The sequence below is a fragment of the Mycothermus thermophilus genome (genome assembly GCF_041956435.1).
Source record: "Mycothermus thermophilus strain CBS 625.91 unplaced genomic scaffold VTJ04scaffold_3, whole genome shotgun sequence".
Lineage (NCBI taxonomy): Eukaryota > Fungi > Ascomycota > Sordariomycetes > Sordariales > Chaetomiaceae > Mycothermus > Mycothermus thermophilus.
The window spans coordinates 1,162,190-1,178,508 of NW_027191429.1; the positions used below are offsets into that span (position 1 = coordinate 1,162,190).

Consider the following 16,319-nt stretch of genomic DNA (forward strand, 5'->3'; position numbering starts at 1 on the left):
AGTCAACAAGAGCGAAGAAGAGGAGTCGCGGGACGTCAGATCAACAAGTGTAAGCCGGGCCAGATCAGGGAGAAACATGGGTTTTTGATGCTGACGGTCGCATGCTCTAGGTCGGATTGGATTGATATCCCTTCTCCTCCCTTCCGCACCCGGTCTTGTCGTCGTCGTCAGCCCGGTGTCCTTTCCGGTTCACGGGCGTCCGGTTAGTAGGAGAGGTCTGTCTGTCTGGATCTGTCTGGTGGTAGCATCGATCGCACACACACACGGACCCTACGGAGTCGTATGGACCAGACGAGACGAGACGAAGCGGCAGCACGTCGTAGATCCGTACATATGAGTGTACATTAGCTTTGGCGTCAGGCCACGGTTGCATGGGCCGGACTGACGCCGAGCGAGCGAGAACGGGCCAATGTCAACGATTATACCCGCTGGGTTGCGTCTAGATTTTGGTTGCGTGTGGTTGCGTGCGGCCTGTCCGGCGTCTGGCGTCTGCGCCTGGCGTCTGTTTGGTGGAGGGACCTGGAAGGGCGCTGGAGCTTGCCCGGGGCCTCTGCTGGGGTGGGCGGAAAGGGATGCAACAGCCGCGGCAGCGGATCCCGAGATGGCCCCTCCGAGCCCAGGAGCCGCTCCGAGCTTTCCTGTGAAAAAAGTGAAGCTTGGAAGGGAAAAGCGCAATTTTTGCTCCCCACCGCCAATGGAGTCAAGTGCAAGTGCGAGCGAAAAGTGAACGCAGCTGCCGATACTGCGGAGGACGGATGGGCATGTCCAAGCCTGTTCAGGGCAAGTGCCAACTGTGAATCCCGCCTTCCCTGTCGCTCTTCCCCCGGAGAGCGCCCCGGGCGGGCTGAACTGTTGTTTCTTGGCAGGCGGGATGGCAGTGGCACTTGCAGCAAGTGGCAGTTGGGACAAGGGTTCCATGTTGGCAGGCGGGGCCGCGGCCACTGGGGGCCTGAAGCCGCAACTCCAGAAAAGCTCCCGAGATGGGGAGAAGAAGGAAGGAAGGGCTCAGAGACAATCCAAAAATGGGAACTGTCTGTCTCTGAGAGTTCCGTTTCCGGGTTATGAAGTTTGTTCTCGACGTCAAAACCCTGGAAATAGCATCAGCGTTGTCAAGTCTGTATATTGTCTTCAATCTACAGAACCAGCCGTGGCATGCCCTCGGGCACGACGTTGCGTCTCCTTGACGGCAACACCGCAATGGAACCCGGAACTAACGTAGCGACGAAGCATCAGCTACGTTAGTATCAACGTCCTCGTCCTCTGTCCTCCACACTGTCACCGCCATCTCATCACCTGCACCGACTGAACAACGTCTCCATCCTTGGCTTTACTGTGAAGTAATAATCCAAATCCCAGCACCGCCTTCGAGTTTCCCATTCACATCTCCAGATAACGCTAGTGTGAATTGAACCCCCATAGCTGCCAACCACTGCCAATCACACCTGTTTGTATTCTTCTTGTTCAACCTCAACCAGACTCGACTCGACATCCGGTCATGGATCCCAACGCTGACATGCCGTGACGACCGGAGGCCATGCCGCAATCACTAGCCCGTCCGGGTAATCACAAACGACGGGCTCCAGAATCCAGAATACAACAGCGGAAAGTTGATGAACATCAGTTTCGCTACCGTGCAACATGCCTCAACATGTCCTTTGTTTTCTCCCAAAATCCGGTGAGTTCGGCGGTCAACCTTCCATGTCGAAAAAACCTCCATCTCAGTTTCGGGCCTTACCCGCCGACATGGCCGCGTCAGTCGGAGGGAAGTCGGTCCCTACGATCAAACCTTTGTGATGTCCTACCGAGTCGTCAACCAAAGAGCAACCATTGTGGTTCATGGTGGAAAACCGGACGCCCACTCCGGACACAATCTACACTAGTGTACATCATCGTTGGGGTGACGCCACAGAGATGAAACCAGAATGCCCATCGTGAAATCCATCCGAAATCCCATCCCAACCTTATTTTCCATCCTGTGCTCCACTAGCCTATTAGTGTAGTGTAATCAGTCCGATCGCTGTGAAGCGCCTTTGTCTGTGACCATCGAGGGCCTAGCCGCATTCTGACTTACCATATCTGCTCGTCTGCATGATCGTCAGGGCCCTACGTCTTCCAATCCCTGCACCTCAATACGTAACCGGGCATTCCCAACCCTCTTGACTGTCAACCTGCCTGATGAAAGTCATATGTTTGTATGAGTAGGCGAGAGTTCTCTGGAAGAGCATGCGCACTCTGCCGTCCATTCCGAGCGTTCCGGTTTGTAGCGCAATGCTGTCCATATGCAAGAGGCAGCAAGCATCCGGAGATAGGTCGTCCAGAGCCCACGAAGTATCCAACATCTCGACAAACAATAACCACTTCCACCACAATTGCTTATGCCCAAGCGAGCAAACACTTGACACAGCTGCTCAGAACTTGAGAAACAATCCCATGCCCAGCACACCTTGGCGTGGGGTTCGAGAAACAGGGCAGCCCTGCGCCCCGAAGATTTTCGGACATCCAGGAGAAGCTTGAGGCGTTCAGTATCTTCCGCTCACTGGCCGCCCCTCTGGCGCGCCGTGCGGCCACCGTTCACTTGACAGGTTTTGTGTTGCTCTGAGAAATCGACATCTCAACATGTCTCCGACAATGCTGGGTGATCGACACGCAACATTTCCGTCTTGTAGTTCCGTGCAGCTTCTCTCCATGCGCGTTCCATCCCGATTCGCCCAGAGACTGGCAGCAGACATGCATCCACGGAGCACTCACACACCCATACGCACTGCATGCCGCCTCACATTTCCGTCCAGACGCGCATTAAAGGCCGCCCTCCTTCCTTGGCTTGACATACATATGACTTCTGGGGGAGGGAGGGGGGAAAAAACAAAAGGGCCTGGCCGTCCCAGGGGCTTGGGAAGGGCTGAACACGGGATTTGCTCCGAGTGTGTTGATTCGTGTCAAGTGCCGTGGCTGGTCCTGCTGTTCCTGAAAAGAGGAATTTGGGCACTTGGGCTGTTGGTATTCACCTCGCGCTTTCGCTCTTAAACGTCAGCCACACACACACAGACTTCCAATTGTATGTACAGAACATACGCAGTGGTAACTACCTACGTCTCTCACCTGATTCTCTGGCTTGCGTCCAGATCAGGCCCAAATATCTACCGATGCGTCTCCGCGGCGCAGCAACATTTTTGGCAAGGAGCTCTGCTAGCTAGGGAGCTACCTGGTACCTTAGCTGCGGAGTACAGTACTTACCAGGGAGCTGGCTAGCTAGCTCGTGAGCTGTGACGACATCAGCCTCGTCCACAGAACTCAGGGAGGTGTAACCCTCCTCCTCCTCGTCTCCCTCCTCGTGCCCCTCCCCTACCTAGGAAAGATTGACGACAGATCCCTGGACCCAGAGAAACGCCCGTTTTTGCTCTCTCTCTCCCTCTCTCTTGCTGAAAGCATCCCTGGTGTATGTATATATGTCGCAGTAGGTAGTCACGCGGCGACCAGAAACCCCGAGAATAACTGAGATGACGAGATGGCGGAGTCGGCAACGGTGAGCAGTTCAATTCCTGGTTCGCAGGCGCCGAACGCGCGCGCACGCGCCGCGAGATCGGGGATCTGGCTTGCAGACGCCGCCCTGGTTATCGCCGATGATCTCCCCTCCCTTTCTACTTACAAGTACTAGTATGGAGATATGTGCATCCATACAGTATGTATCTGGTATGGATAATGGGAGATGTGCCGACAGACAATGGCTTTCGTCAGAGAAACCAGGTTCTGTGACTGGTTTGGGGTTTGTTATCTCTTGTGGCTTGGGGAGGAGGGGGACAACTGGGTAAGTAAGTCGTGGAGGAGGGGTGGTGGTTGGAGGACGAGTAGTATGGATGGATGGGCTGAGACTGTGGTTCGGTATTTGGTGGTCACGGTGTTGCGATGGGCTTCTTTTTTGCGCCGGGGATGGCTGATTGATGAGTGTCAGCCCACCTGGCCAGTCCAGCAGAGTGTGTCTCGACGGCCTGGAACGTCGACGGGACTAAGTTGAGGCGAGACGGACGCCACCGGGGAGTGTTGCTTGGTTTGCTCTGGATCGGGCAACATTCGATTGGTTCTACTATCCATCCACTTGATAACTCGGTAGCTACACCGGCGCTGTGCAATAAGCAAAAACACTTTACCACCTCTACCCGGTTGAAAAGGCATCTATCTGTCTGAGGCAGGACGTATACAGGGAAAACTCCATCCATCATAAAACGCCAACGGAGCACCTGATAACTATTCTCCGACCCCAACCAGAGAAAACTTTGACCTAAAGACCGGACCGGGACTTCCCCAACTGACACCCTCCACCTCACCTAGTTAGTGTGAAGGCCCCCATCTGCGGCTACCCGTTACACTGTGCACTTTTTGTTTCCTGCCACATGAGATGGGAGAAGTTGCCCAGGCTATCCAGCCGAGGGCGCCCAGCAGCAGCAGCTCATCAGATAATATAAATCATCTCGAACGTATGAGTATATGTAGTAAACTGCTGTGTCTCCGCCGCCACCGCCATATTTGTTATTGTTTTGGGTTTCGGGAAGAACGCTGGTTAGGTCAGTTGATAGTGAGCGGACACTGTCCTGTCCTTCCCTACCCTGTAATTACTGCTCTGTCCTGTCCTGCCTTGTCTTGACCGACGGTTACCTACCTACTCTACCTACCATACTCGGATCAATCCGGATGAAAGTGGCCTGATCGAGCTCTGTATGAATGGCTCCGGAGGGATGGACGCGAATGGGAAGATGCAGCTGCCCCAGCGGCAGAGGACGGATGGAATGACTGCTGCAAGTCAAGTCGGACGTGGCGTTCCGGCTTGGCCTGCTTGTTCCAATGCTGCGCCAACGCGGGGAAGTGCTGCGAGATGCGGTGGGAGGGGTTGTAGACTTGGAGGGTTGGTTGGTTGGTGCTCGGAGGTGTCTGTCTAAGGTCGGTCGGGGAAGAGGGGAGGGATGGATGAATAGACGGAGCGAACACTGTGTTCCGGGTTGATGGGAGAGGGATGGTGGGCGGAGCTTTCCGGTTTGTATGTACAGTAATATCATGTTTGGATGTACTGCCCTGGGAGTTGGAGTTACACACGAGGTATGGAGGTATGTATATGCCGGTATGTGAGTACACGGGTTTGTTCAGTGGTGATGATGGAAGGAGGGAAACCTGGAAGGACTTGTTTTCCTGCGGATTGTAGAGGCGGCAGTGGACATCACACAGGGTAGAACGCATCAGGTTGCTTGGAGGAGGTGTTTGGAAGATGGCAGGTGTGTTGAGGCTTGCGGGAGATGGGGGATGATTGCAGGTTTAGGGACGGGAGTTCTAGCAAGCGCGAGATGGTTATAGGTACCCGATCATATGAGTCACAGGGCTGTCATGATTAATTACATTTGTTGTGGATTCAGCTGTTATCGACCTGGCAGTCTCCCCATCTTCTTCGAGGTGGACAGCGGACTGGTCGTCATGTTGTTGTCCTCTCTTCCAGGAACCCACACCACTTTACTCTTGAGAATGCCAAACATCCAACATCTACACACTCAGGCGACGTGGTTTTCAAACATAAGTGTGACCGGGCGTCTCAGAGCACATACATCACCTGGTTATCTCGGTCGGAACAGCCAACCTGAGCCGTGGGAAGAGAGGAAGCATGGCAGACGTACTGCTCAAGTGCGTCCATGCTCCAGGAGAAACGTGAACCCGTCCTTCACCCTCCCCGCCGACCATTGGACGGCAGTATATATATTTGATCCGCATTCCCTCCCAGCAACAATCGCCTCCCCGGACACTGACCCAAGCACAAAGGGACAATGGCCCAGTGGTAAAGGGAGGCGGTCCTAGATTCGCCAGGCCGCCCACGCCGTAAATCGAAAACGTCCTGGGTTCGATCCCCAGGAGTGTCGAAGTAAATACTCTTCGCGGAGTTTTTCGTAACCATTCCACCTCTACTCAACCGGCGCGGGAGTAGGGCTGGGCGGTGAGCTTTTTGACTTTCTTTCGTTCTTTCTTCTTTCTTTCGTTCTTTCTTCTTTCTTTCGTTCTTTCTTCTTTCTTTCGTTCTTTCTTCTTTCTTTCGTTCTTTCTTCTTTCTTTCGTTCTTTCTTCTTTCTTTCGTTCTTTCTTCTTTCTTTCGTTCTTTCTTCTTTCTTTCTTCTTTCTTGATCATTTTTTGGTGTTCCTGCGCACAACACAACCGATTACCAGATTTTGAGGTTATCAACATTCTCATTCAACTAATACTAATATTCATATCATCTTTTCCCTTTCTTTTCAATTCATGAGGTTTCCTTCATCGATGGCCGATCCCTGAATTAAGTTCAGTCATTGGGGGACTTCCAAGATAAATTAGAGGGTCTGTATTCATGGCATTTTCAAGCCCATGTCCCAATTTTGAATGGTGGTGTCATCTAGTGATGGAGTAGTTGAGGTTGTCAGTGTGTAAGTGTGTAAACGCAAGACGTCGAAGGGAAGGAGTCGCGTCGCGTCCAGTTTAAGTGGTGACGCGCCTCGAGACCGGGACCCACTCCTAAATGCCGTTTTGGGGACAACATCCAAACCTCATCCACCTCAGTCTCGAAACAACGAAAGAAGATGAAATCTCAAGGTTTATATATATGAATTGATGGTTTGAATTTTGCTCCAATTTAACTACGCAAGTGCACCCCCATTTCTTTCTCCATTCGAACTCGTCGTTCCCCATCTTTCCTCTCTTCCCGTCACTCCCGGAGCCCGGACCGGCCCCACACCGTGACTTCGTCCGTAAACTCGGTGGCTCACCGTGATTTGTTCGGCATCAACTCCGACTTCAGGGTTGCAACCTGATCCTCAACCTATCTATCCGACAAACATGGCACCAGCTCCGGATGCTGCCGAGTGGGAACTCCCCCGGCTACGCACCTCGTTCGTTTTCCAGGTATGTGAAATCGTGGTTGTAACCATAACGGACTGAAGATGATGAGCCTGGCTGAACGCTGACTCTCATCCTAGGACGACTTCGCGAACCCCGAAGATGGGGCAAATCAAGGTATGTTGTGTTTGAGCTCTCTTCGATCTTACAGGATGCAGTCTGCTCATACTTTTTTCTCGTCATTAGATCTCGCCGAATTCTTCGACGTCAAGTTCTACCCCTACAACCCGCCAGGGGCACCTCCGATATTTGCTGCCGCCAGCAAGAAGCATGTAAGCCCATCTCCCTTTCCAACCCGTCTCTTCGAATACAGCTCCCTAATCATGCCATCGACAGGCTGTCATCTGCCGCTTGACACAGACCACGGACAAAGACGCCAACCCGTGCGAGGTGCTGCAGCTGATCCGTGATGACTCGGTAAGTAAACTCAATGTCATATCTCAAAGAGGATTCTCTTAGTAACTGGCCCCAGGATAGCGAAAACTGCGCTTGTACCTGGTCAAGGGATCCCATCACATACGAGGCATGGCTCTGTGTGGCTGGGAATGACGCCACCATCAAGGTATACAACGTGCAAACAGCGAAGCTGGTCAAGGTGAGTCTTGAGGAACTTTTTAACCGACGGTCATTCAAGGATTCGTTCGAAGAAGCTAACGAGATATAGACTCTTGTCGGCCATGGCGGTGTAAGTCAAGAAATTTGATCCTGTGCGGATGGATTCGAGAGATGCAGAAAATTGACACATTCTAGGGCATCAACGACCTAGCCACATCCCCCGCCAACCCACTCATCATCGCCTCAGCATCAGATGACACCACCATCCGCATATGGAGTCTAGCAGCGGCACATGACAAGCAGCCATGTCTGTGTATCCTCGGAGGTGAGAGCCATCTCTACAACCTCCTGAGTGTGGTACGTATTCTACTCGAAGCAACAAAGACAAAGTCACAACTGTCCCAGGTTACTAACCGATGATAGTCCTTCCACGACAATGGCCGCTATCTCTTGTCCACTGGCCATGACCAAGTCATCAACATGGTGAGCATACATAATATCAAATCACCTGTGAGACAACCAACTGACATACCACAGTGGGCGCTTCCCGAATTCCCTACCGATCACCTCGACGTCCCTTACGTCTTCCAATACCCGCACTTCTCCTCCTCCGAAGTCCACAACAACCTCGTCGACTGGTACGTCCATACCCATTTTCCCCCTCGGATAACCATCCAGCAACTCACTAACCCTTCCTCCAGCGTCGCCTTCTACGGCGACCTCATCCTCTCCCGCGCCTGCCACGAAGACTCCATCGTCCTGTGGCGCATCGAAGGCTTCTCCTCCTCCGACCCGATCCCTGGCCCTCTCGAGGCGCCCACCCCAACCGACATGACCAAGCAAACCCGCTCCTACTTCAACCCGACCCCCTCCGCCGACCGGCCCGCCATGTTCACGCGTCTGGCGCAGTTTCACACCCCGGAATGCGGCGTGCAGTTTTTCATGCGCTTCCGCATGTTTCACGCGCCGGGAAAGCATCCGATCCTGGCCTTCGCCAATGCTAAGTCAAAGACGTTTTTCTGGGATTTTGCCCGCTTCGGCGCGTATAGGGAGTACATGGCCGAGCTGCGCGAGGCGCACAGGCTGGGCAAGCCGCTGACGGGCGAGGGAGCTGCGGTGGTGCAGAAGCCGAGCTGGTTGGCGGTGAAGCGAGGGAAAAAGCCCGCTGCTTCTGCCGCTTCTACCAACGCGGGTACGGGGAGGGACGTGACGCCGAGTCTCAGCGGCACCAACCCCAGCGCTACTCCTGCTGGAGGCGCAACAGATAAAGACCAACCCCCCTCCGCCTCCATCCCCTCCGCATCGCTCGACCCAGACACCCTCGCGGCCGCCGCCCAGCTCGGTTGGAGCCGCGACACCCTGCAGGCATGGGCGAGCATGTATGATCTGTCCAACCCTGTGGGATACGTCAAGGCGCATAGGACGCTGCAGATCGAGCCCGGGTTTGTTGGACGGCAGGTCGGGTGGAGCCCGGAAGGGGAGTGGTGCGTGGTAGTTGGGAACGGGAATCGGGCGTTGATTTACCAGCGGTGGGGGAAGGAGAAGGGGGTTGCTGTGTCTGTTTGATGGTGGGAGGTGATGATTGTGGTGGTATATACCTAGTAGGTTGGGTTAGGCGAGGGGCTGTAGTTGTTCAGGCGTAATTTACTATGTATACGGAATTAGTTAATCAGGATCAGGTAGTCCTCTGTTGATCAAAGGTGTGTATATCGTCTATGCCATCTAAACTCCTCCCATATCCATCGAACTAAACACTTCCAACCCCATCATCCCTCCTCCACCCCCCTCTCCATAACCATCCTCCTGCTCCTCCTCTTCCTCTTCCTGCTCCAACCCCCTAAGCAACGCCTCATCCCCCTCCCCCAACCTCCCTCCCGCCTCTTTAATCCGCCTCAACAAATCCCTCGCCCTCCTCCGCTCCCTAGCCCTTTCCCTCCTCCCAGAAGAACCACTCGCACCGCTACCCCCACCTAGTCCGGCTGGTGATGATGGCGGAACCTGCAAATCGGCGATATACAGCGCCACCATGGCGCGCAACCTCAACATCTCCGGGTCGCGTGAGAAGGGCACCGCCTCCATGGCTGTGTCCATCCGTTCCGCGATGGAGAGCATGCGACGCAGCGCGGTGAGGCGGAGGGCGTTTTGTCGGCGGAGGTGTCGGGTGAAGGTTGGTCCGGGTTGGGGAGGCGCAGAGATATTGGGCGTTTTGGTGTCTTCGTGGTCGGAGGAGTTGAAGTTGGTCAAGCGCAGGCCGTAGTTGTTCGCCGGTCCGGGCGGGGAGGAGGAGGAGGGGTCGAGGTCCATTGTGTCGTGGTGGTGGTGTTGGGTGGTGTTGTTGTAGTTATCAATGTCGATGTTGTCAGGATTCCAGGGGTTGGGGTTATCTTCGTTGTCGATGTTGTCGTTGTCGTTGTTATCGTCGTAGTCATCGTCGTCTCCCCGCTCCAGCCGAGCAAGCCCCCTTGCATGAGCCGAATGTACCGCCTCCATCTCGGTGCTGAACAGCGCCACGTGAAAATCCACCGCGCTCGGCCCGCTGCGCGCCGCGTGTTGCTTGGTGTACGGGTACTGCTGGATCAGGTACTCGTAGTAAGCCTTAAGACGGCTGAACCGGGTTTCGGCGACGTGCTCGTCCTCTTCACTCTCCGCCTCTCCTTGTTTTTCTCCGTCAACATCCTCTTCCCCCTCCTCCTTCTCCTTCTTTACCCCCTCCCCTTCTTCCCCTTCATCATCTAACTCTTTCCTCTGCCTCCTTCTCCTCCGCTTCATCTCCTCTCCCTCCCGCATCAACACCTCCGCGCCCATCTCCCAAATCCTCTCCCACCGCAAGTCCACCTTCCTCCCGTACACCTTCGCGCGCGCCAACAGCCCAAACGCTCTCCGTGCGGTGACGATGTCGCCCTCCTCGAGGCAGCGACGGACGATGGCTTCGACGGCGCCGACGCGGGCGCGGTAGGCTTGGGATCTCCGGTCGAGAATGTGTTGGGATTTTGATTTTGCTCTTCGACGCGTTGCAGAGGGTGTGGTGGATTCGTCGGCGGTGGTTTCGCCCTCGCCGTCGGTGGTGAGCCAGCCCGCGCTGCTGGTTGCGTCGACATCGTCAATGTCGGAGGGGCCGGAGGGGTTGGTGTCGACGTCGGCGTCGCCTGCTTCTCCTCCTCCTGCTGCTGCTGCTCTGGGTTTTCCCTTCCTGGCCGAAGTTGTTGGTCTGCCCTGATCCGAATCTGAGTCGCCGGCGGCTTCGTTAGCCTCGCCGCAGGCCCAAGGGAACTTTCCGGCACGGTGCGGGAAGCCTGGATACGCCTTGCTCGGGAGAGGTTGGTCGATGGGATAGCCGGCGACGGCGAACTGGCGGAGGGTGTCAGGCGGGTGGGAGAGGGGGTTGATGATGGCGTTAGAGGAGGTGGCGGTGGTGGAGGCGGAGGAGGTGCGTTTGCGTTTGGATTTGCGCCGGGTTTGGATATTGTGGGGACCGTCCATGGTGGAGGGTCGGATGATTGTTGGTGGTGCTGGGTTTGTTTACTTGGTCAGGGGAAGGGATAAGAGGTGAGTGAGATGGAGAATGACGTGACGATTTGGGTGTGGTCGACCGGCGTCAAGTTGGGCTGAGATAATGGACCCTGTGTGAGATGAGTCCGTTGTTTGTGTCTCTTACAAAATAGATCGAGGATAACCCTGAAGCTTTGATGAGTCTGGTATTTCCTTGAATGTTGAAAGTGGTTGCCCATTCACTGTTGTTTGAGATGTCAGATGAACGAGAAAACTGGAGCAGCGTAACGTGTAATTACGGCGTATTGGCGCTGAATTGTCCGAGCTCCAACTTTGACGATGCCATTCTCTTGACTGAGCTGCTGTCCAAGTATTCAAAGCCTAAAGCAGACAGATGAACTGATGTCAGCTTTACCGGCACCTCATGCTTCTTTGTTCCATGAGGCAGTTGGCAGTTCCACTCTGAACCATTGGAGTCCTGCTCGAACATTCGGGCAAGAGAGGAGAGACAGAAGAGAAGTGGCTCGAGAACTTGCACCGCATTTATTTTATGTACAATAGCTTCGATACATCAAATCCCCATCCCTCCTACGGTTTCCTCTCAAAGTAGGTCCATTGGCCCTCAGGAGGATGCTCCTCAAGAGGCTCCCAACTGCATACATAGGTTAGCAACCAGTGTCCAGATGACTAACAGCTGCAGATGACTTACGGCTTGGACTTGAGCATGACGTCCACCAGCTTCAGCTCGCCCTCGGCAACTTGAATCACCTCCTCGATCAAACCGGCACCGATCTTCTCCTCGAGTTCCTCGACCCTGCAAGTCACAGCATTAGCCTCAAGCCCTTCATACCCAAAACGTGCCGACAAAAACTCACTGATCAGCCGTCAGCTGCGGCTCCGGCTCCCACGGAATATCCCCCTCGGTGTCATTGATATCCGTCCTCTCAAAGATGTGCTTCAGATCCTGCTTCTCCTCCAGCGTCCTGCTCCCCTCGAGCTCCGGGCCCTCATCAACCTCTCCATCCCACTCCTGATCACGCATATCCTCCTCCGGCGGCACGTGGCGCACGATAAACACATCCCCGCCGCGATCCACCTTCAGAGCCCTCGCGCCGGAAACGCTCGTGCCGCCGGTGGCCGAGAATTTGTCCGGGTGCTGCTCGAGCAGCTTGCGCGCCTTCTCGGCCCACTCGTTGTACCCGGGGGGCACCACGGCCTCGACCAGCGCCAGGCGGTGCTTGGTCACGGCCTCGACGGACTGCCGGTAGACGGAGTGCTCGGGGACTTGCTTGAGCTTGTCGAGGGTGGTTTTGTAGAGGTAGAGCAGGGTGGAGCGCGGGGAGGGGTGGGTGTACAGGCCCGTCAGGCCGGTCGGGGCGCCAGGCTCGAGGTACCGGGCGCCTGCCGGGCGGACGGCGGCGAAGAGGCGGAGCGTCGCGCGCATGTTGTGGGATTGTGGTCGGCGTCGCTCCCCGTCGGTTGGGAGGGTTGGGAGTGGTGTGTGTGTTTTGGGGGGGTGGTGCTCCTGTCGCCGGAGCGGGATTTCGCTGGAGTGCAATCGATCGGGTCGGCAAGAGCTCCAACCTGGAAGGCCAAGCAACCACCAATGAGACCGGCGAATTGGAGGTGCGATAGGAAAGTGTCACGTGATTTCGATACGTACTGATACGTGCCCCACCTTTCAGAGGTATCGGACGTTACACCCCACCTTCCAAGTTGACTCGACGCCACCAAGCACCTCTCACCTTCCCATCGCTTTCTCTCGCTCTCATATCAAGTCCATCTTGGAAAATTTTGATTTGATCACGTTTATCATGACTCTTTTGGGCATGATTTGCCCGAAATATTTCAATTGATTTCTATGATTTGTGCTTTTTCATCTCGACCATTTTATTTGTCACTCGAAAAGAAAGACATGCCTGGATCATGATCATGGTTTGTTCTCAACCCCATGCAGCCAGCATTCACCAGGTTTCAGTTCTTGATACTATGGATTTGGTTCTGTATTCCTATCTCAACAAATACTTAGATATACAAAGGGCTACAATCATTATCTATACATCCAAAACGCCGCTCAACACAATGTGCCCGCCAACCCTCAAAAGAAGAACACATCCTCCTCCAACCACCCCATCGCCAAAAACGACTCCTTCACCGTCTTCTCCATTCCCTCCGGCCCGCACACCAGCACCATAGAATCCCCTTGAGCCGGCGGCGGCCCGACCTCCCTCTCCAACAACTCGAAATCAATCCTCCCCCTCCTGCCCTTCCACCCCTCACCCGGCCTACTCAGCGTATGCACTACCCGACACCGCTGTCCACCAACCTTTTGAATCTCCTCCAACTCCTCGCGCAGCAGAATGTCCTCCTCCTTACTATTCCCGTCTAGCATCAAACACTCCGGCGCCCCCTTTCCCCCAGCCTTCCACTCCCTCGCAACCGCTTTCAACACGGCATACACCGGCGTCACCCCGCTCCCGCCACACACCATCACAAACCTCCTGACCGTCCGCACCTTGGCAAGAATCGTCCCTCCTGCCCCGCCCAACGCGCATCTTCCGCCGCCGAGGTACTCGAACCGCCCCAACGGACCTTTAAACTCCACCGGGTGCCCCAGCGGCAGCGACGCCAGGGCCTGCGTCATGCGCCCGGAGGGGTAGATTTTGATCAGGATCCGCAGCGTGCCATCGCGGATCTCGTCGTCGTCGGACGAGATCGGTGTGTACGCGCGGATGATGGCCTCGCGCGTGGCCGGGTCGCGCAGGCGGATCATCAGGTGCTGGCCGACGGGGAGTCCGAGGTGCTGGGTCGGTCCGCCGGGGAGAGTGAAGGTGAAGATTGTGGAGTCGTGGGAGACGGGGATTTTGTTGGTGAGGAGGGCGCGGCGCCAGTTTTTGGGGTGGAGGAAGATAGGAGTGGAGGTTTCTTCGGTGGGTTCGCTAGAGGAGATGGGGGTGCTGAGAGTGCCGATGTGGTAGGCCGGCATCATGGCTTTGGCGTTTTCGCTGTGGATGGCGAGAAACTCGTCGCTGACGTCTTGACCGGCCGAGTTGATGATGGAGGCGGCGCCACCGGGATGGCCTTCGAGGAACGCGGTGCCGTCGTAGACTTGGCCGTTCACCACGAACCACGGCTCCTTTTCGCCCGAATGAGCGGCGAGTTCGTCGGCGGTGATCTTGCGCGTCACTTTCTCGTCGACCATGCTGATCTCCTTGGCCGGTTCGCTCTGCGCCGTGTTCTCTCCCGCTCCAGCAGACCCCTCATCTGCCGGCTTCTCGCCCCAGAAACCATCCGTCAGGTTGCCACCCTCCTTCTTCACCCGCTCCATCCATCCACCAGGCATCAACGCCGGCTGGGTCGGGTGTTCAAACCGCAACGATTCTATGCCGCCCTCCTTCTCGCGGTGGATGACCACCCGATACCACGGGTTATTCATCATGCCCAGCACGCTCCAGTACATGTCTCGGGGCTGGACGGCCATGGATTCGTCCATGGCGCGGACCATGACGTCGCGCGCGTCTCGCAGCCGGTTTAACGGCACTGCGAGTGACCAGAAGCACCAGCAGAAACACGCCTCGCGCCCGGCCACATCGATGCGTCCGCCGTACAACTCCTCACCATCTGCGGCTAGACGGTACAGGTCCTCCGGGTATGACACCTCCGCCAACATCCACGTCCGGCCGCGGTCCAGAGTGATCTCGACCCGTGTCACCCGACGTCCACCTCCAGAATAAGCGTACCCGCGCAGGGTGTAGCTGCTGGCACTTTCATCGCCGTGACCGTCCGTCCCCGCCAGCGCCACCCTCTCGTCATGCGCGGGAGAGCAAATCGCGCTGTTGACGTTCAGGTCATAAATCGCATACCTCTCGTCCTTCCACGTTTCGGGCATATCCGCGCTCTGCTCGGGTGTAATCATGGTCGGCAGCACCCTGTTGTCATAGATATGATACCAACTCTCGCTCGGTGTCGCGCTCACCACGATCCTCCTCAACCACTTGACACTCCTCCCGCCAATCTGGCCCGGTATCACCATCCGCAACGGCCGTCCGTGATCCGGCGGTAGCAACTCCCCATTCATCTTGTACGCGACCAACATTCCGCGCTCCGGGTCCAGCGCCCACGCGAGCTTGACCGAGGTGGCATAGTTGCCGTTGGGCAGCTGGTCGGCGCCTTCAAAGCAGACATATCTCGCGCCCTTGGATTTCAGCGGCCCGGCATGCGCCAGCAGCTCCCGCAGCGGCACCCCCGTCCAGAGGCACGTCGACACCCCCGCGGCGCCCCACGAAAACCCTTTGGTCTTGCGGACCATGTTCTGCTCCTTCCGCCGGTTCCCCGCGCACACCAGCGTCACGGGGTACGTCACCGACTCGAACCGGCCGATCATCAGCTCTCGCAGGGAGATGGTGAACGGCCGCGCGACCAGGCCGTCGACGGTCAGCGTCCAGTCGGGGATGGCGTCGTCGACGACGAGCGGGACGGCGCCGTGGTTGCGGACAAAGTGCAGGTTGGGCGTGGTCAGGAAGCCGGTGGAGAAGAGGTCAGTTAGAGGGGCTTCCGAGTTGAAGGGGTGGATGCCCGTCAGCCGGATTAGGCGCGGGTCTCGCGCCACGTGGGAGTCGGGGGTCTTGAGGTCGGAGGGGAGGACGTGGGTTTGAGGTGGGGTGGGGGGAAGGGGGTAGGGCCGGGATTGTTGGGCATTGTTGGCGATTGGTGTTGTTATTGTCGCGGGTTGCTTGTCATGATAGGAGTCGTAGTCTTGGAGGGGAGGTGTTGGTGGGAGGCGGGATTGGAGGAGGGCGTCGTCACTCTCGGAGGAGACAGAGGGCGGTGTGGAGGGAGGTTTGTCCATGGTGTTTTGGTGTTTGATCTGACACTCTCAAGATGGGAGTCTGTCCAAGCAGTGTTGGACAGGTAGGTAAAAGGTAAGTCTTGTGTCGCTGGTGACTAACACTCGGATCTAGTGAGGATGTGAAAGTCGATGAGATGGTAGGTAAGGTATGTCGATGAAACAACAAAAGTAAAAACCTGGCGTTCAGGAGAACATGATGAGTAGGTAAGTCCAGACAAATCCAGCAGCAAGGCAAAATGAGGCAGTAGTCGGTCCTTATTCTAACCCAAACTCTGGGAGGATGTGTCTTGTATGTATTGTACATATGTAGTACCTGATGATGTGCTACCGCTGCCCCATCCACTGCCGCGGCGCCGTTGGTCGTTTCTCCGTGGCCCCTGGCCGGAGCTGCCCGATAACGCATGCGGCCGGCCGCGGGTAGGCGGTAGCGGACCATATGTACCCCATTCATAGATCTGAACGTCAACGGTCATGTTTTGTATTTTTTATAGTTCTCTGGAACCAGCCTTTTCCTTGGCATTGGATTTA

General features: G+C 55.9%; 4 protein-coding genes and 1 non-coding gene across 5 annotated transcripts; 2 read left to right on the forward strand and 3 right to left on the reverse strand.

Annotated features, from left to right (window-relative positions):
* The first annotated feature begins 5,797 nt into the window (after positions 1–5,797).
* On the forward strand, positions 5,798–5,894 carry VTJ04DRAFT_t50. The gene has a single exon. It is a non-coding gene; the product is annotated as a tRNA-Leu (tRNA).
* A 944-nt stretch (positions 5,895–6,838) lies between these two features.
* Positions 6,839–9,019, forward strand: VTJ04DRAFT_4523 (uncharacterized protein; the record flags this gene model as incomplete). The annotated part of the gene is made up of 10 exons (XM_069362541.1): positions 6,839–6,904; positions 6,979–7,015; positions 7,085–7,170; positions 7,235–7,315; positions 7,371–7,493; positions 7,563–7,583; positions 7,649–7,810; positions 7,877–7,936; positions 7,991–8,091; positions 8,155–9,019. The coding sequence occupies 10 exons, from the start codon at positions 6,839–6,841 to the stop codon at positions 9,017–9,019; spliced, it is 1,602 nt and encodes a 533-aa protein (XP_069219477.1).
* Positions 9,020–9,175: 156 nt separating this feature from the next.
* Positions 9,176–10,933, reverse strand: VTJ04DRAFT_4524 (uncharacterized protein; the record flags this gene model as incomplete). The annotated part of the gene is made up of 1 exon (XM_069362542.1): positions 9,176–10,933. One exon carries the CDS (start codon positions 10,931–10,933, stop codon positions 9,176–9,178), a length of 1,758 nt encoding a protein of 585 aa, XP_069219478.1.
* A 597-nt stretch (positions 10,934–11,530) lies between these two features.
* VTJ04DRAFT_4525 (uncharacterized protein) lies at positions 11,531–12,386 on the reverse strand (the record flags this gene model as incomplete). Its single annotated transcript, XM_069362543.1, has 3 exons — positions 11,531–11,594; positions 11,652–11,756; positions 11,818–12,386. The coding sequence occupies 3 exons, from the start codon at positions 12,384–12,386 to the stop codon at positions 11,531–11,533; spliced, it is 738 nt and encodes a 245-aa protein (XP_069219479.1).
* A 654-nt stretch (positions 12,387–13,040) lies between these two features.
* Positions 13,041–15,791, reverse strand: VTJ04DRAFT_4526 (uncharacterized protein; the record flags this gene model as incomplete). Its single annotated transcript, XM_069362544.1, has 1 exon — positions 13,041–15,791. One exon carries the CDS (start codon positions 15,789–15,791, stop codon positions 13,041–13,043), a length of 2,751 nt encoding a protein of 916 aa, XP_069219480.1.
* Between the last annotated feature and the right edge of the window lie 528 nt (positions 15,792–16,319).